This window comes from Somniosus microcephalus, chromosome 14 (assembly GCF_052327205.1).
Source record: "Somniosus microcephalus isolate GS21.2 chromosome 14, FLI_Smic_1.0, whole genome shotgun sequence".
In the NCBI taxonomy this organism is placed as follows: domain Eukaryota; kingdom Metazoa; phylum Chordata; class Chondrichthyes; order Squaliformes; family Somniosidae; genus Somniosus; species Somniosus microcephalus.
Window position 1 is genome coordinate 127,145,759 of NC_141000.1, and position 17,556 is coordinate 127,163,314.

At 48.7% G+C, this 17,556-nt stretch overlaps 1 protein-coding gene across 5 annotated transcripts in view; it reads right to left on the reverse strand.

The window, feature by feature from the left end:
• robo1 (roundabout, axon guidance receptor, homolog 1 (Drosophila)) overlaps positions 1–17,556 on the reverse strand; it is a 1,098,986-nt gene that overhangs the window by 179,445 nt on the left and 901,985 nt on the right. For all 5 annotated transcript variants that reach the window (XM_086007312.1, XM_086007317.1, XM_086007315.1 and 2 more), the window contains one exon: positions 2,036–2,193. In XM_086007312.1, the coding sequence (XP_085863438.1) occupies positions 2,036–2,193 (158 nt within the window). The remainder of the gene's footprint in view (positions 1–2,035; positions 2,194–17,556) is intronic.

Sequence of the window (17,556 nt, forward strand, 5' to 3'; positions counted from 1 at the left end):
TAGTCACCAAGAAATCCAATAGGGAATTCAGAAGAAACTTCTTTCCCCAGAGAGTGGTGAGAATGTGGAACTCGCTGCCACAGGGAGTGGTTGAAGAGAATAGTGTAGATGCATTTAAGGGGCGGCTAGACAAGCATATGAGCAAAAAGGGAACAGAGGGTTATGCTGATAGATTTAGATGAGGAAAGACGGGAGGAGGCTCGAGTGGAGCATAAACACCGGCATGGACTGGTTGGGCCGAATGGCCTGTTTCTGTGCCGTATATCCGATGTAATGGTGAGATACTTTCAAATGTTGGTGTTCAGAGAGATTTGGGTGTCCTCGTGCAAAAAACACAGAAAGCTAGTGTACAGGTACAGCAAGCAATGAGGAAGGCAAATGACATGTTGGCCTTTATTACAAGGGGGTTGGAGTATAAGAGTAAGGAAGTCTTGCTCCAATTGTACAGGGCCTTGGTGAGACCACACCTGGAGTACTGTGCACAGTTTTGGTCTCCTTATCTAAGGAAGGATATACTTGCCTTGGAGGCGGTGCAACGAAGGTTCACTAGATTGATTCCTGGGATGAGAGGGTTGTCCTATGAGGAGAGATTGAGTAGAATGGGCCGATACTCTCTGGAGTTTAGAAGAATGAGAGGTGATCTCATTGAAACATGTAAGATTCTGGGGGGGATTGACAGGGTCGATGCTGAGAGGTTGTTTCCCCCTGGCTGGAGTGTCTAGAACTAGGGGACATAGTCTCAGGATAACGGGTCGGCCATTTAAGACTGAGATGAGGAAGAATTTCTTCACTCAGAGGGTGGTGAATCTTTGGAATTCTCTGCCCCAGAGGGCTGTGGAGGCTCAGTCTTTGAGTATATTCAAGGCCGAGATCGATGGGTATTTGGACTCTCGGGGAATCGAGGGATATGGAGATCGGGCGGGAAAGTGGAGTTGAGGTCGATGATCAGCCGTGATCTTATTGAATGGCGGAGCAGGCTCGAGGGGCCGAATGGCCGACTCCTGCTCTTACTTCTTATGTTCTTCTGTTTTTATCCTATGTAATCCCATCTGCCCTCTCAGGTGGATGTAAAAGATCCCATGGTACTATTTCGGGGGAGTTCTCCCTGCTATCCTGGACAATATTTATCCATCAATCAACATCACTAAAACACAAATGATCTGCACTGGGAGTGTCAGCCTTCATCACGTGCTCCAGTCTCGGGAGTGGGACGGCGAACCCACGACCTTCTGACTCAGAGGTGAGAGTGCTGCCCACTGAGCCACAGCGGAACTCTTCAGGGGATCTGTAACAACCACCTGACACAGCGGGCAGGGCATTAGCTCCACCTCTTAACTCAAGGATGACCCCTCCAACAAGGCAGCACCCCTCAGTGCCGTCCTGTAGTCGGGCTCAAACCGCAGACATTTCTGGCCTAAAGATGAGAGTGCTGCCAACTGAGCGAAACTGCTTTCAGTGATTCAGCTACCACTCCGTGGGATTAACATTTTTCTCATTTCTAATCTAGGCTCGAGGACACCAATTTACTCTCGCCATCAGTTTTGGGAACTGTATCTTTTTTTTCATAGTAATTCAGTGAACAACCGTAAGAAGTCACACAACACCAGGTTATAGTCCAACAGCTTTATTTGAAATCACAAGCTTTCGGAGCTCTGCTCCTTCGTCAGGTGAAGGAGGCGAAGGAGCAGCGCTCCGAAAGCTTGTGATTTCAAATAAAGCTGTTGGACTATAACCTGGTGTTGTGTGACTTCTTACATTTGTCCACCCCAGTCCAACTCCGGCATCTCCACACCAGTGAACAACCAGCAGAGGAAACGGGTCATCAGTTGATGCAAGCTACAAGCACAACGGACTCAGAATGGTTACAGCACAGAAGGAGGCCATTCGGCCCGTGCCGGCTCTCTGCAAGAGCAGTTCAGCGAGTCCCACTCCCCCGCCCTTTCCCCGTAGCCCTGCAAATGTTTTTCCTTCTGGTGCTTATCCAACTCCCTTTTGAAAGCCCGATTGAGTCTGCCTCCACCACACTCAGTTTTACCGTGATCCTTTCATCCTTGTCATCCAGACGGGCGCTGTCCTTTTTCCAGGAGATGGTTGGCTCCGGGTGCCCACGGGGAGGTTGGCATTCCATGACGGCGGGCTCGCCAGCTGCCACCATCACATCGGAAGGGTTCTGTCTGAAATCATCCCGAAGAACTGCACAGAAAGGAGAGAAGGGTTCCATTAACTAGGCGTCTCATCACAAGGCTTATACAGTGAATTGGTTCAGACCACGGGAACGCAACAGATTGCTCCCGACAAATGAGCTTTTCCCCTAATTCCTACTTCTCTGCAACTCTTTACAGTCTGAATGGTGAGCAGCACTGTGGGACTCAGCCTTACCCAATATCACTCCCTCCCTAGTGACAGACCTGTACCCACCAGTACTGTACCCCAGTGTTATGCAGTGACAGACCTGTACCCACCAGTACTGTACCCCAGTGTTATACAGTGACAGACCTGTACCCACCAGTACTGTACCCAAGTGTTATACAGCGACAGACCTGTACCCACCAGTACTGTACCCCAGTGTTATACAGTGACAGACCTGTACACACCAGTACTGTACCCCAGTGTTATAGTGACAGACCTGTACCCACCAGTACTGTGCCCCAGTGTTATACAGTGACAGACCTGTACCCACCAGTACTGTACCCCAGTGTTATACAATAACAGACCTGTACCCACCAGTACTGTACCCCAGTGTTATACAGTGACAGACCTGTACCCACCAGTACTGTACCCCAGTGTTATACAGTGACAGACCTGTACCCACCAGTACTGTACCCCAGTGTTATACAGTGACAGACCTGTACCCACCAGTACTGTACTCCAGTGTTATACAGTGACAGACCTGTACCCACCAGTACTGTACCCCAGTGTTATACAGTGACAGACCTGTACCCACCAGTACTGTACCCCAGTGTTATACAGTGACAGACCTGTACCCACCAGTATTGTACCCCAGTGTTATACAGTGACAGACCTGTACCCACCAGTACTGTACCCCAGTGTTATACAGTGATAGACCTGTCTCCACCAGTACTGTACCCCAGTGTTATACAGTGACAGACCTGTACCCACCAGTACTGTACCCCAGTGTTATACAGTGACAGGCCTGTACCCACCAGTACTGTACCCCAGTGTTATACAGTGACAGACCTGTACCCACCAGTACTGTACCCCAGTGTTATACAGTGACAGACATGTACCCACCAGTACTGTACCCCAGTGTTACACAGTGACAGACCTGTACCCACCAGTACTGTACCCCAGTGTTATACAGCGACAGACATGTACCCACCAGTACTGTACCCGTTACACAGTGACAGACCTGTGCCCACCAGTAGTTTACCCCAGTCTTATACAGCGACAAACCTGCACCAACCAGTACTGCACCCTAGTGTTCGACAGTGTCAGACCTGTACCCACCAGTACTGTACCCCAGTGTTATACAGCGACGGACCTGCACCCACCAGTACTGTACCCCAGTGTTATACAGCGACAGAACTGTACCCACCAGTACTGTACCCCAGTGTTACAGTGACAGACCTGTACCCACCAGTATTGTACCCCAGTGTTATACAGTGACAGACCTGTACCCACCAGTACTGTACCCCAGTGTTATACAGTGATAGACCTGTAACCGCCAGTACTGTACCCAAGTGTTATACAGTGACAGACCTGCACCCACCAGTACTGTACCCTAGTGTTATACAGCGACAGACCTGCACCCACCAGTACTGTACCCCAGCGTTATACAGTGACAGACCTGTACACACCAGTACTGTACCCAAGTGTTATACAGTGACAGACCTGTACACACCAGTACTGTACCCCAGTGTTATACAGTGACAGACCTGTACCCACCAGGACTGTACCCCAGTGTTATAGTGACAGACCTGTACCCACCAGTACCGTACCCCAGTACTGTACCCCAGTTTTATACAGTGACAGACCTGTACCCACCAGTACTGTACCCCAGTGTTATACAGTGACAGACCTGTACCCACCAGTACTGTACCCCAGTGTTATACAGTGACAGACCTGTACCCACCAGTACTGTACCCCAGTGTTATACAGTGACAGACCTGTACCCACCAGTACTGTACCCCAGTGTTATACAGTGACAGACCTGCACCCACCAGTACTGTACCCCAGCGTTATACAGTGACAGACCTGTACACACCAGTACTGTACCCAAGTGTTATACAGTGACAGACCTGTACACACCAGTACTGTACCCCAGTGTTATACAGTGACAGACCTGTACCCACCAGTACTGTACCCCAGTGTTATACAGTGACAGACCTGTACCCACCAGTACTGTACCCCAGTGTTATACAGTGACAGACCTGTACCCACCAGTACTGTGCCCCAGTGTTATACAGTGACACACCTGTACCCACCAGTACTGTACCCCAGTGTTATACAGTGACAGACCTGTACCCACCAGTACTGCACCCCAGTGTTATACAATAACAGACCTGTACCCACCAGTACTGTACCCCAGTGTTATACAATAACAGACCTGTACCCACCAGTACTGTACCCCAGTGTTATACAGTGATAGACCTGTCTCCACCAGTACTGTGCCCCAGTGTTGTACAGTGACAGACCTGTACCCACCAGTACTGTACCCCAGTGTTATACAATAACAGACCTGTACCCACCAGTACTGTACCCGTGTTATACAGTGACAGACCTGTACCCACCAGTACTGTACCCCAGTGTTATACAGTGATAGACCTGTCTCCACCAGTACTGTACCCCAGTGTTATGCAGTGACAGACCTGTACCCACCTGTACTGTACCCCAGTGTCATAGTGACAGACCTGTACCCACCTGTACTGTACCCCAGTGTTTGCACTACTCAATATGTTATGGTCGATGGGCCTGGTGACAACGGATATTGGGTTTGAAGCTCAGCTCACGGTCGGACAGGATAACACACCGAGCTGTGAGTGTGTTACAGGATAAAGTGCACAAAGATTGTGATGGGTGAGACAGCCAAGTTTAAGAACATTCACATCTATCCAACACCTTTAACAATAGCTGGGCCCAGCCCAGTCTGGGGTCACACTGACCTTGTAAAGCACCGAGTGCAGACAGTGTAACCGCCCCTCCCCATCGCTGATTGAGACAGGGACAATCAAACAACAAGAGGCTGTGAAATATCCTTCACAGACAATAAAGCACTTTTGAAGTGTGGCCACTGTTGGAATGTAGGAAATGCAGCAGCCAATTTGCACACAGCAAGCTCCCACAAAGGGCAATGAGATAATATCTACAATGGAAATCGAGAGAGGTGTTTTACAAGGAGGGGCCTGAGCCACTGTTGCCTGCTTTACACCATCGCACAGAGTCACGAACTACCCCAGAGAGTGAGAGAGAGGGACACACAGTGAGAGAGAGAGAGAGAGAGACAGCGACAGAGAGAGAGACAGAGAGAGCGAGACAGAGTGAGAGAGAGAGACAGAGAGAGACAGAGTGCGAGAGAGAGACAGAGAGAGAGGTTCTCTGTAAACTTTCATGCCAATAAAGCATTTGAATTGAATTGAATTGAATTGAGAGAGAGTGAGAGAGACAGTGAGAGAGAGTGAGAGACAGAGAGCGAGAGAGACAGAGAGAGTGAGAGAGAGAGACAGTGAGAGAGAGTGAGAGACAGTGAGAGACAGAGAGCGAGAGAGACAGAGAGTGAGAGAGAGAGACAGTGAGAGAGAGTGAGAGACAGTGAGAGACAGAGTGCGAGAGAGACAGAGAGAGAGAGTGAGAGAGAGAGACAGTGAGAGAGAGTGAGAGAGACAGAGTGAGAGGGACACAGAGTGAGAGGGACACAGAGTGAGACAGAGTGAGAGGGACAGAGTGAGAGGGACATAGAGTGAGAGACAGAGTGAGAGGGACATAGAGTGAGAGGGACACAGAGTGAGAGGGACACAGAGTGAGAGGGACACAGAGTGAGAGACAGAGTGAGAGGGACACAGAGTGAGAGGGACACAGAGTGAGAGGGACACAGAGTGAGAGGGACACAGAGTGAGAGACAGAGTGTGAGACAGAGTGAGAGGGACACAGAGTGAAAGACAGAGTGAGAGGGACACAGAGTGAGAGGGACACAGAGTGACACAGAGTGAGACAGAGTGAGAGGGACACAGAGTGAGAGGGACACAGAGTGAGGGACACGGACTGAGCACGTGTAATGGGGTGGCAGTGACAGGTCACATCCTGTATTGACCCTATTCCAGTTCCTTTTAGTTTAGGGCCACATATCCCAGTTAGTGTTCCAGCGAGATGGCATTGTGGGTCTTAATGTGGAAGCAAGTCATCCTCAGTTCCGAGGGACTGCCTAAGAAGAAGAAGAAGAAGAAGAAAAAGATTGTGGGTCCCCTATTACAGGCTATTCACTAACAACACGTTGGTGTGAATTTACCTCCAATTTTTACCATTCGAGAGTAAAATAACTGCCTGAAAAATAGGCCGAATTTCTGAAGTACCCCTAAACCTTCAACAGTTACCTGGCATTTGAGGATCGAGCAATTAGTGTCTCGCAAGCCACACAGCAACCTCCAGCTCTGTCAGTCCAGCAATATGATTAAACATCTTAAAACAGGTCAAACACTCTGCACATCAAAAAGCAAGAAGGAGGAGGAGGGGGCGACACAATTAGCTAGGAAGAGATCTGGCTCAAGTTTCCCACTGAACTAAATGTCAAACACAAAGCGCCTCCAGCAGAACAGGCCAGAGAGTGAAAGAGAATAATTACATTTCAGGAGCGGACTGTGCAAGCGGCTGACAATGCAAGGCTGAGAAACGGACAGAGCTCGGAGAAACAGCCAAGAGCCAAGCAAAAGACCATCTTCTTTCCTTGTGTGTCAAATCAAAAATCAAATCAAATCAACTTTTATTGTCATTGTTAGTGCACAAGTGCAGTACAACGAAATGTAGGCTTGCAGCTCCCGAGAGTGTACATTTGGATTAAGACATTTAAACATTCAACATACATTTGGCTTGTAATATATTAACATAAATATAACCATAATAAAATGCATTGGCAGATGTGCAGGCTTTAGTGTTTATTTGTGGAGTTCAGTAGGATGACAGCCCTGGGAAAGAAGCTGTTCCTAAATCTGGTCGTACGGGTGCGAATGCATCTGTAGCGTCTCCCAGATGGCAGGAGGGCGAACAGACTGTGGCTGGGGTGGGTAGGGTCTTTGATGATGGACCGTGACCTCCGTAGACAGCGTTTCTGGTATATGTGCTCTATGGTCGGTAGCCGGGTGCCGGTAATGCGTTGGGCAGTTTTGACTACCCGCTGCAGGGCTTTCCGGTCATAGGAGCTACAGCTGCCATACCATACTGTGATACAGTTCGTCAGGATGCTTTCTATAGTGCAGCGGTAAAAGTTAGAGAGGATCAGGGGTGACAGGTTACATCTCTTCAGCCTCCTTAGGAAATATAGGCGCTGCTGGGCCTTCTTCACCAGAGAGGAGGTGTTGAGGGACCAGGAGAGGTAGCATTTTCTGTTGTTATTTCGGATTTCCAACATCTGCAGTATTTTGCTGTCGTACTAGTGTCTTACGTGATGTGGACTCCGAGGAACTTAAAGCTGTCCACCCTTTCCACCACAGCCCCATTGATGTGGATGGGGGTGTGACTTCCGCCTTTGGACTTCCTGAAGTCCACAATGATTTCTTTGGTTTTCTTGATGTTGAGGGCCAGGTTGTTATCGGCGCACCACTTCACGAGATGCTGGACCTCCTCCCTGTAGGCTGACTCATCGTTGTTGGTGATCTGGCCTACTACCGTGGTGTCATCCGCAAACTTGATGATGGTGTTGTGGCTCAGTGGGTCGCACTCTCTCTCTCTCGCTTGTGAGTTGAGAAGGTCATGGGTTCAAGTCCCTGCTCCAGAGGCTTGAGCACAAAAATCTAGGCTGACACTCCCAGTGCAGTACTGAAGGAGAGTTGCACTGTCAGATGTGACCTTAAACTGATGCCCCGTCTGCAGTGTATGTACTTTGAAGAAGGAACTATATTCTGCAGCCCCTGTATACTGCAGTACCAGTAGTGACCACCCCGGTATATAAGCCTGTGTAGTAGTTCCAGTTTTGTCTCCATTCAGTAAACACCTGTTATAACCAACTCCTGCAGGCCGTGTCTCAATTACACACGGACGTTACACTGGCGACGAACAGATCCGAACTTACCTACAGTTCTGCACCACCTCACGGGGATCCATCCCTGAAGCGAAGTTGTTAGAGGTCGAGGCCAGAAGGAAGAAATCCAAAAAGAAAAAAAAAACAAACAGAAGAAACGGGCGTCGACCGTGGGCAACCGCCCTCTGATTCATCGAATTCGAAGATTTGCAGGAGAGGCTGTCGAGAGCTGGGCTTGGTTATCCAGTCTATGGTGTTCCAGCTAATCGGGCTGGTGGCAGCGAGTACACTGGTCCTTCCTGGGCTGCGGCGGGCTAGAGCTCGATCGGGTGGCTTTTCAACGGGGCCGAGCAGCGTTGTCGGGAAGAGGAGAGAGAGAGAGAGAGGGTGGAGCACACAGGGCGCGGCCGGTGCTACGAAGCCGGGCAGCGTACAGACCCGAGAAGAGGGAGGAAAGTGTCCCATAGGGTTTGCTCTGACGACGGGAACAGTAATTAAAATAAAAGAAATTAGAAGCGCAGAAAGCCGCGAGGAGCTGCAGTTTGCCACGGGGACCGCGGAGACCGGCGTTGGCAGCAGCGCGGGGGGGGAAGTGTGCGAAGACCATAGGGCGTCGCCATCAAGGCGTAAAAACGCCAGCAACAGCGCTAGCAGCAGCGGAAAAGACAGAAAGCGTGGGAGGCGCCATCTTAATCCAGCGGGGAAGAAGGCAAAGTGCGGGAGGCGCCATTTTGTTCAATCGGGGAAGAAGGCAAAGCGCGGGAGGCGCCATCTTAGATCTCCAAGATGCCGAAGACTGGCAATATCACTGCCTTCGATAATGCAATAGAAGACTGGGCCACGTATGTGGAAAGAGTCGAAGTATATTGCAAGGCAAATGAAGTAGCCGATGAGAAAAAGGCATACTACTAAACTTAATGGGCGCAAGAACGTACGGCCTATTGCGGAACCTGATCACTCCAGTCAAACCGATGGCGAAGAGTTTTAACGAAATTGTTGATATCCTACAGGAACACCTAAATCCTACACCGCTGCTGATAGCAGAAAGATTTAAATTCCACAAGAGAAATCAGCATAAAGATGAGAGCAATGCTGATTACCTTACGGAACTACACAAGCTATCAAAGCACTGCCAGTTCGGAGCAGGACTGGCAGATACCCTACGGGACAAATTTGTCTGTGGACTTCTGAGTGAAGGAACCCAGAAGAGGTTACTCTCAGAGAAAGAGCTGACGCTAGATAAGGCTTTCAGCGTGGCAGTATCGTATGAAGCAGCAGCAAGGGGAGCTGAGGAAATACAGCAAAAGCCACAGGAATACGGCACCCATGAAATGACACGGGGATTTGAAAAATGTTATCACTGCGGCAGAACAACCCATGACCAGAAGGACTGCTGGTCCAAGGACAAAACATGCAGACAATGCGGAAAGATGGGACACATTGCACGAGTTTGCAGGTCTGGGAAGAAGACTAACGACAACAAAAAGACTACTAAGGAAAAGTACAGGAAAGTACAAAAGATGACGGACAGTAGTTCCGAAGACCAGAAGAGCGATAGTGAATCCGGGAACAAGAGACTAAGCTGTCTCAAACTACACAACGTAATCACAAAAGAGGATCACCGAACCATTTGGGTCACCCTCACGATAGCAGGGTCCCAAGTCAAAATGGAATTGGATACAGGATCAGCCCTGACCGTCATGAATCGACGAGATTACGAGCGGCTATTCTCACTCATACCCTTGAAAGACACATCCATTGTCTTGAAGACGTATACGGGGCAGAAAGTATACCCCAGAGGGAAAATAAGGGTGCCTGTCGAATACAACGGCAAGGAAATACAGAAATTGTATCTGTACATACTGCAAGATGGTGGACCACCGTTATTGGGACGTGAATGGATCAGAAAGATAAGTTTAGACTGGCACTCCATTCAGGCACTGACGGTGGCTGGTAAAAAGGATGACGACGTCACACCTGGACGATTGTCAAAAATCTTGGCTAACGCTAAAGAGGTATTTCAACAAGAACTGGGAACTCTTAAAGGCATAACCGCCTCGATAAAAATAGAAGAGAATGCAATTCCCAAGTTTTTCAAAGCAAGACCGGTACCGTATGCAATTCGCCCAGCCGTCGAGGCAGAGCTGGAGAATCTGGAGACTGCAGGCGTGCTAACTAAGGTAGACTGGAGCGAGTGGGCGACACCCATCGTTCCTGTCATGAAGAAAACGTTAAACAATAAGGCTGAGGAGCCAAGGAAGGTTCGCATCTGTGGGGACTTCAAGGTGACTGTGAACCCAGTCCTTCACACAGTACAGTATCCTCTTCCGAGGGTAGAAGATATTTTCGCCTCACTATCTGGAGGGAAACGTTTTACAAAAATTGACCTAGCGCAAGCATATTTGCAGATGGAGGTTGAAGAATCCTCTCGGAAATATCTCACGATAAACACTCACAATGGTCTTTACCAGTATAATCGACTGGTATTCGGAGTTGCATCAGCTCCGGCTAGATGGCAAAGAGCGATGGAACAAGTCCTGCAAGGGATTCTGGGGACTCAGTGTTACTTGGACGACATCCTAGTGACAGGTGAAAATGACAGTGAACACCTTGCCAACCTAGAGCAGGTGCTCACTAGACTAAGAGAACATGGGCTACGAGCCAATCGCCCCAAGTGCGAGTTTTTTAAGAAACAAATATCGTATTGTGGCCACGTGATTGATGAAGAGGGGCTACATAAGTCCCCTGACAAAATTGAAGCGGTGGTTAAGGCTCCAGCGCCTGAAAATGTGTCGCAACTGAGGTCATTCCTCGGATTGGTGAATTACTACCCTAAGTTTTTGCTGAATTTGTCCACAATTCTGCACCCACTGAACGCCCTGCTACAAACTGGAGTAGCATGGAAATGGAGCGATGAATGTAAGCGGGCCTTTCAGAAGTGTAAAGGCCTGATCACTTCAAGAGAAGTATTGGCTCACTACAACCCATCACTACCGATAAGACTGGCGTGTGATGCGTCTCCCTACAGCGTTGGAGCGGTACTGTCACATAAATCCCTTGATGGTTCAGAGAGGCCGATAGCTTTTGCGTCACGCTCGTTAACTGCAGCCGAGCGTAACTACGCCCAGATTGACAGAGAGGCCCTCAGCCTGGTGTGGGGGGTGAAGAAGTTCAATCACTACCTGCACGGACAGAAATTTACTCTACTAACTGATCATCAACCTCTTGTCTCCATTTTCAACCCTAAGAAGGGCGTCCTGATAATGACAGCACAACGGCTACAGAGGTGGTCCCTTTTCCTAGGGGCACACCAATATGACATCGAGGACAAAGGAACTAAACAGCATGGGAATGCTGATGGATTGTCGCGCCTACCGTTGCCGACGGTGGAAGAAGCACCTGCAGTGGATCCTGTGGAGATATTCCACTCGACCATAGTCGAATGTCTACCTGTGACAAATGCAAACATAGAAAAGGAAACACGAAATGACCCGACACTCTCCAGGGTCTATGATTTAACGGTGAAGGGATGGCCAGCACATGGCGAACCACTGTTGCCAGCATTCTCGCCGAGAAGAGAACAGCTGTCAGTGTGCCGAGGAACCTTGATGTGTGGATCCAGAGTAGTAATTCCACCCAAATTGAAGGATAGAGTGCTCAATGAGCTTCATGAGGGTCATCTGGGAGGGGTAAAAATGAAGAACTTAGCCAGAGCGTTTGTGTGGTGGCCGGGAATCGATAGAGAAATCGAAGAGATGACCAAGAGCTGTACAGGATGCCAGAAGGTCCAAAGCGCCCCACCACAAGCCCCTCTACATCCATGGGAGTGGCCCTCATCTCCATGGCAAAGGGTACACATTGATTTTGCTGGTCCATTTATGGACTTGATGTTTTTAATTGCGGTGGATGCACATTCAAAGTGGCCAGAGGTAATAAAAATGTCCTCAACCACCACAGAAAAAACCATCACAGTCTTACGAACCATATTCACCAGAAATGGGCTGCCTGAACAGATTTGCTCCGACAATGGACCACAGTTTGTGTCTGAAGAGTTCCGGAGGTTCTTAAAGAACAATGGTGTTAAGCATTACACATCCGCCCCATATCATCCAGCCACCAATGGATTGGCTGAGAGGTTCGTTCAAACATTCAAGAAGGCTATCAAGGCAATGTGTAATGAAGACATACCCCTACAACACAAGGTGGATAACTTCTTGTTTGCCTACCGGAATGCGACACATGCGGTTACCAACCAAACTCCAGCCATGATGTTCTTCAATCGAAGACTAAGATGCCGCTTGGATTTGGTTAAGCCAAACATCAGAAGAGATGTGGAGAATGTAAAGTCTGTGGGTTGTATAGCGAAGTAATACACAGACTACAAGAGTAACTTAAACAGGACTTTACTATTCGAAGGTCAGGGCGAATCTGCCCAATAAATTCTGCCACAGCACTTATATACCGGGGTGGTCACCGTCGGTATTACAGTATACAGCAGCCAGGATAAAGTAGTGCCACACCTAAAATAGTTCTCTTAAAGGTGGACGGTTACATACAATAGTTCTCTTAAAGGTAGAACAGTTACATACACTACAGAGAACAGGCAGTTTCAGAATATGAATGAAAGGCCAACCAGGAGTTTCAAGATAGGTCAACCAGTTTTGGCCCGGGACTACCGCACAGAGAAATGGCAGCCAGGAACGATCTGCACACGGCAAGGACCTCTAATGTATACCGTGGACGTTGGAGAGAGCATTGTAAGACGCCATGCTGACCAGATTCTAGAGTCACTGGAAAACGTCAATTCCACACCACGATCCGATACACCTGGTGATGAAACCGAAGTACCAATTGCATCTACCTCAGAATCGGGGATATTGGAAGCAGACGAACCAAACAACGACGTTGATCCCGAATCAACTTTGCCAGAAGAACCTGATACCCCAAAGAGGCGTTATCCGGACAGAATCAGGAAGCCTCCTCAAAGACTGAATTTATAATTGCTTAACTTCAGCTAATGTATATAGCAACTGTAATTGTAAATATGTTATTTAATTATTAATCGAATGTTATGTACTGTTTAGCTAAAAGGGGAGGAATTGTAGTGTATGTACTTTGAAGAAGGAACTATATTCTGCAGCCCCTGTATACTGCAGTACCAGTAGTGACCACCCCGGAAAGTAAGCCTGTGTAGTAACTTTGTATAGTAGTTCCAGTTTTGTCTCCATTCAGTAAACACCTGTTATAACCAACTCCTGCAGTCCGTGTCTCAATTACACACGGACGTTACACCGTCTGCCCTCTCAGGTGGATGTAAAATATCCCAGGGAACTTGTTTGAAGAAGAGCAGGGGATTTCTCCAAGGTGACAGGCGACCGGAAGCTCAGGGTCACGCTTGCGGACTGAACGGAGGTGTTCCGCAAAGCGGTCACCCAATCTGCGTCTGGGAGACCAAGGGTGACCCCGAGCTTCCGGTGGCCTGTCACTTTAATTCTCCGCTCCATTCCCACTCTGATCTCTCTGTCCTCGGCCTCTTGCACTGTTCCAATGAAGCTCAACGTAAGCTCGAGGAACAGCACCTCATCTTTCGATTAGGCACTTTACAGCCTTCCGGACAACAACATAGAGTTCAACAATTTCAGACTATAACCCCGGACCCAGCTTTTAAAAAAAAAATTCTCTTGTTTTCTCACATGGCAGCTATTGATGATGCTGCCATCCCAGGAACCAGTCTGGTGAACCTTCGCTGCACTCCCTCTATGGCAAGTATATCCTTTCTTAGGTAAGGAGACCAAAACTGCACACAGTACTCCAGGTGTGGTCTCACCAAGACCCTGTACAACTGTAGTAAGACATCCTTGCTCCTGTACTCTCGTTCCTCAGTCCGTTATTTCAACACAGTCGCTAACCAATGTTCCCCCCTAAGTGCTTTTGGGTGTGCGGTCCCTTTAACGGCCCATTCAAAGTCTCGTGCGCGAACGGAATGTCCCATTGAAAACCGGGATCGGCCTGCGCAGCACGGACACACGCAGCTGCACAGCTTAACGGGAATATTGCCACTAAAATAAATGGGCTAACACCCTGAAAAAAATCCCATTCGCACGAATATTGTCTGAACTAATTATGCATCAACTGACATTCTCGTGTTCGCAGTACAAAGAGATCATACTCGAATTTTACAGTTTTCCTTTTTCAGGATTTCACTTATTTTAAAATGTATAAATATATATTTTATCGCTCTATATAATAATAGTTTTTTGTGTCCCAAATGACTTCCTGACTGTGGGCTGGTATCATTTCTAATTGGTGCAGTTTAGGCCCAGCTTTCTGATTGGTTTAGTGTTTCTACTGTCAGAAGCAGCCAATCACACATTAGGGTAAAAGAACATCCGTTCTCCTTTCTGGTTGGTTAATTTTTCACCTTGAAGCAATCGGATACTGAGAAAATAAAATCAGATCTCAAATTGCCTTTTAACCAGCAATAGTCAGAAAAACAGAAAAGCTGAACAGGCTGGGGCTCTTTTCTCCAGAGAAGACCTGATCGAGGTCTTAAAGATTATGAAGGGGTTCGATAGGGTAGACATAGAGAAGATGTTTCCACTTGTGGGGGGAGACCAGAACTAGGGGCCATAAATATAAGATAGTCACTAATAAATCCAATAGGGAATTCAGGAGAAACTTCTTTACCCAGAGAGTGGTGAGAATGTGGAACTCGCTACCACAGGGAGTGGTTGAGGCAAATTGGAAAGTATAAAATTCTTACAGGCCTTGACAGGGTAGATGCAGGGAGGGTGTTTCCCCTGGTTGGAGAGTCTAGAACCAGGGGTCACAGTCTCAGGATAAGGGGTCGGCCATTTAGGACTAAGCTGAGGAGAAATTTCTTCACTCAGATGGTGCTGAATCTTTGGAATTCTCTATCCCAGGGGGCTGTGGAGGCTCAGTCGTTGAGTATATTCAAGACAGAGAGCAATAGATTTTTGATACTAAGGGAATCAAAGGATATGGGGTCAGTGGAGTTGAGGTCGAAGATCAGCCATGATGTCATTGAATGGCGGAGCAGGCTCGAGGGGCTGAATGGCCGACTCCTGCTCCTAATTCTTATGTTCTTATGAATAGCATGGATGCATTTAAGGGAAAGCTGAATAAGTACCTGAGGGAGAAAGGAATAGAAGGACATGCTGATAGGGTTGGATGAAGAGGGGTGGGAGGAGGCTCGTGTGGAGCATAAACACCGGCACGGACCAGTTGGGCTGAATGGCCTGTTTCTGTGCTGTACACTCTATTTAATACCATGTAAAAGTCAGAAACCCCTTGGCCTAGAAATTCAGTGGCCTGCGCCACCAGTTTGCACCCAAAGAGGGCTTTTGCGCCACTGTGCAAACCTACCGCGATATTTAGCGGGGCGCTAATGGCGGCGTTAGCCAGTAGCGCTGCGCCGCCACCGATGACGTCATCGGTGTGCGCAGCGCCCCGCTATCGCCCCGCTGGCCATATTTGGTCGCTGCCGCCTCCTCCGCGCCGGCCGCAAACAGCGACCGGTACACGGGGCCTACCTGTGCCGGTAGTGGGGCGAGTTAAGGTGGAGGTGCGGCCGGCTGCTTTTTCGGCGGCCGCCTGCCCGCACCTCCGTCCCCGGCCTCCTACACCCCCCACCCCCCCCGCCCGCGGCATTGCCGGCTGTTTCCAGAGAGCCCGGCACTTCTCCTTGGTGCCGGGCTCATTTGCCGACACTCGCGAGCGGGGATCGCGCTGTTGCAGGCACCTCCCCCTTAAGAGTGAGAGGAAGGCCTGCAGTACCGCAGGCTGCCATGCCGCAGCGGGTGGCGCTGCGGCACTTTGCACGCCGATATTCAGTTTCAGCGCCCCAAGCGGGGCGCCGAAACCCTTGTTTAGTGGCCGGCTTCCACTTGGGGCGCTGAAACTGAATATCCCGCTGGCGCAAGTGGCTCCGCGCGCAGCGGTAATTCCGGCGCCCAGGTGAGCTGGGCGCCCCTAACTGAATTTCTAGGCCAAGTGTTTTAGAATCAGAGTTGGTGACGAAAATCTAAGACTGTTTATGGGCCAGTGAGTCACGAAATCAACAAGAGGTAGTGGCCTTGTATCTTGGCTTTGTACTTATAAATTATTTAGATAATGTGCAGGATGTGGAACTGATAGCATCCCCTGTGGGACAGCAACCACAGAATAAACAAGCTTAACATAATCTGGGAGTCAAAATATCTAAGACTAAGATCTAGGTACCTACAGTAACTTTAAAAAGGGTCAACTTCAAATTGAAACAAAGCAATGATTGAAGCCAACAGATTGGTGGAGTTTGTTCCATAATACTTCAGTAGAGGATAAGTGGAACACCTTTAAAGGTATAATGCTGAGTGTGCAGGAGAAAGACACACTGAAAACCAGCAAACGCAGACCAAACAAATGTGACCCAAAGTGGATTAATAAACAAATTAAAACTGGTATAAAGAGGAGAAATGGCCTCGGCAAACCCCGCAGAGCGAAAGGGGAAGGGTTCACGGAGAGCAATATACGAAACTGCAGAAACAATTCAGAGGGGCAAATGCCAACACAGAGCAACAGTTAACAAAGCCAATAGGATGTTGAAGTACAAGTAAGAGGAGACAATTCCTGGTTCGACATAGAATAACATAGCATTTACAGCACAGAAACAGGCTATTTGGCCCAACTGGTCTATGCTAGTGTTTATGCTCCACACGAGCCTCCTCCCACCATTCTGCATCAAAACTGTACAGGGCTCTGGTCAGATCGCACCTTGTGCATTGTGTCCAGCTCTGGTTGCTAAGAAACAAGGGGGACATTCAAACACTGGAGCGAGTGCAGAAGGGAGTCACGGGGCTAAGCCCCAGTGCCAGGGATCTGGGTTATAATGAAACACTGGCAAATCGTAGGCTTTTCAGCCTAGAAATGAGGCATCCGAGAGTTGTTCTGATAGAGGGATATTAGATAGTAAATGGTGCGTAAAAGGTTCATCTGGAATACTGCTTACTTTTGTTAGGCAAAGGGTATTAAGGGTTACAGAACCAAGGCGGGTGGATGGAGTTAAGATACGGATCAGCCGTGATCTCATTGAATTGCGGAGCAGGTTCGAGGGGCTGAATGGCCTCCTCCTGTTCCTATGTGTAAAATTCGTACCTTCACGCTGCACCATTGGCTGTAAAGCGTTTTGGGACATCCTGAGGTCATGAAAGGGGCAATAGAAATGCAAGTTCTTTACTTGTTTCGTTGAGGTGGGGCGGAGGGCAGACCCACGATGAAAGAAACAGGAATAATGGGTGGGCAAGAAGAATCGTGTGCACGTCAGGAACTGAACAGTAAATTATGCCTGGAAACGCAAGCAAAATACAGAT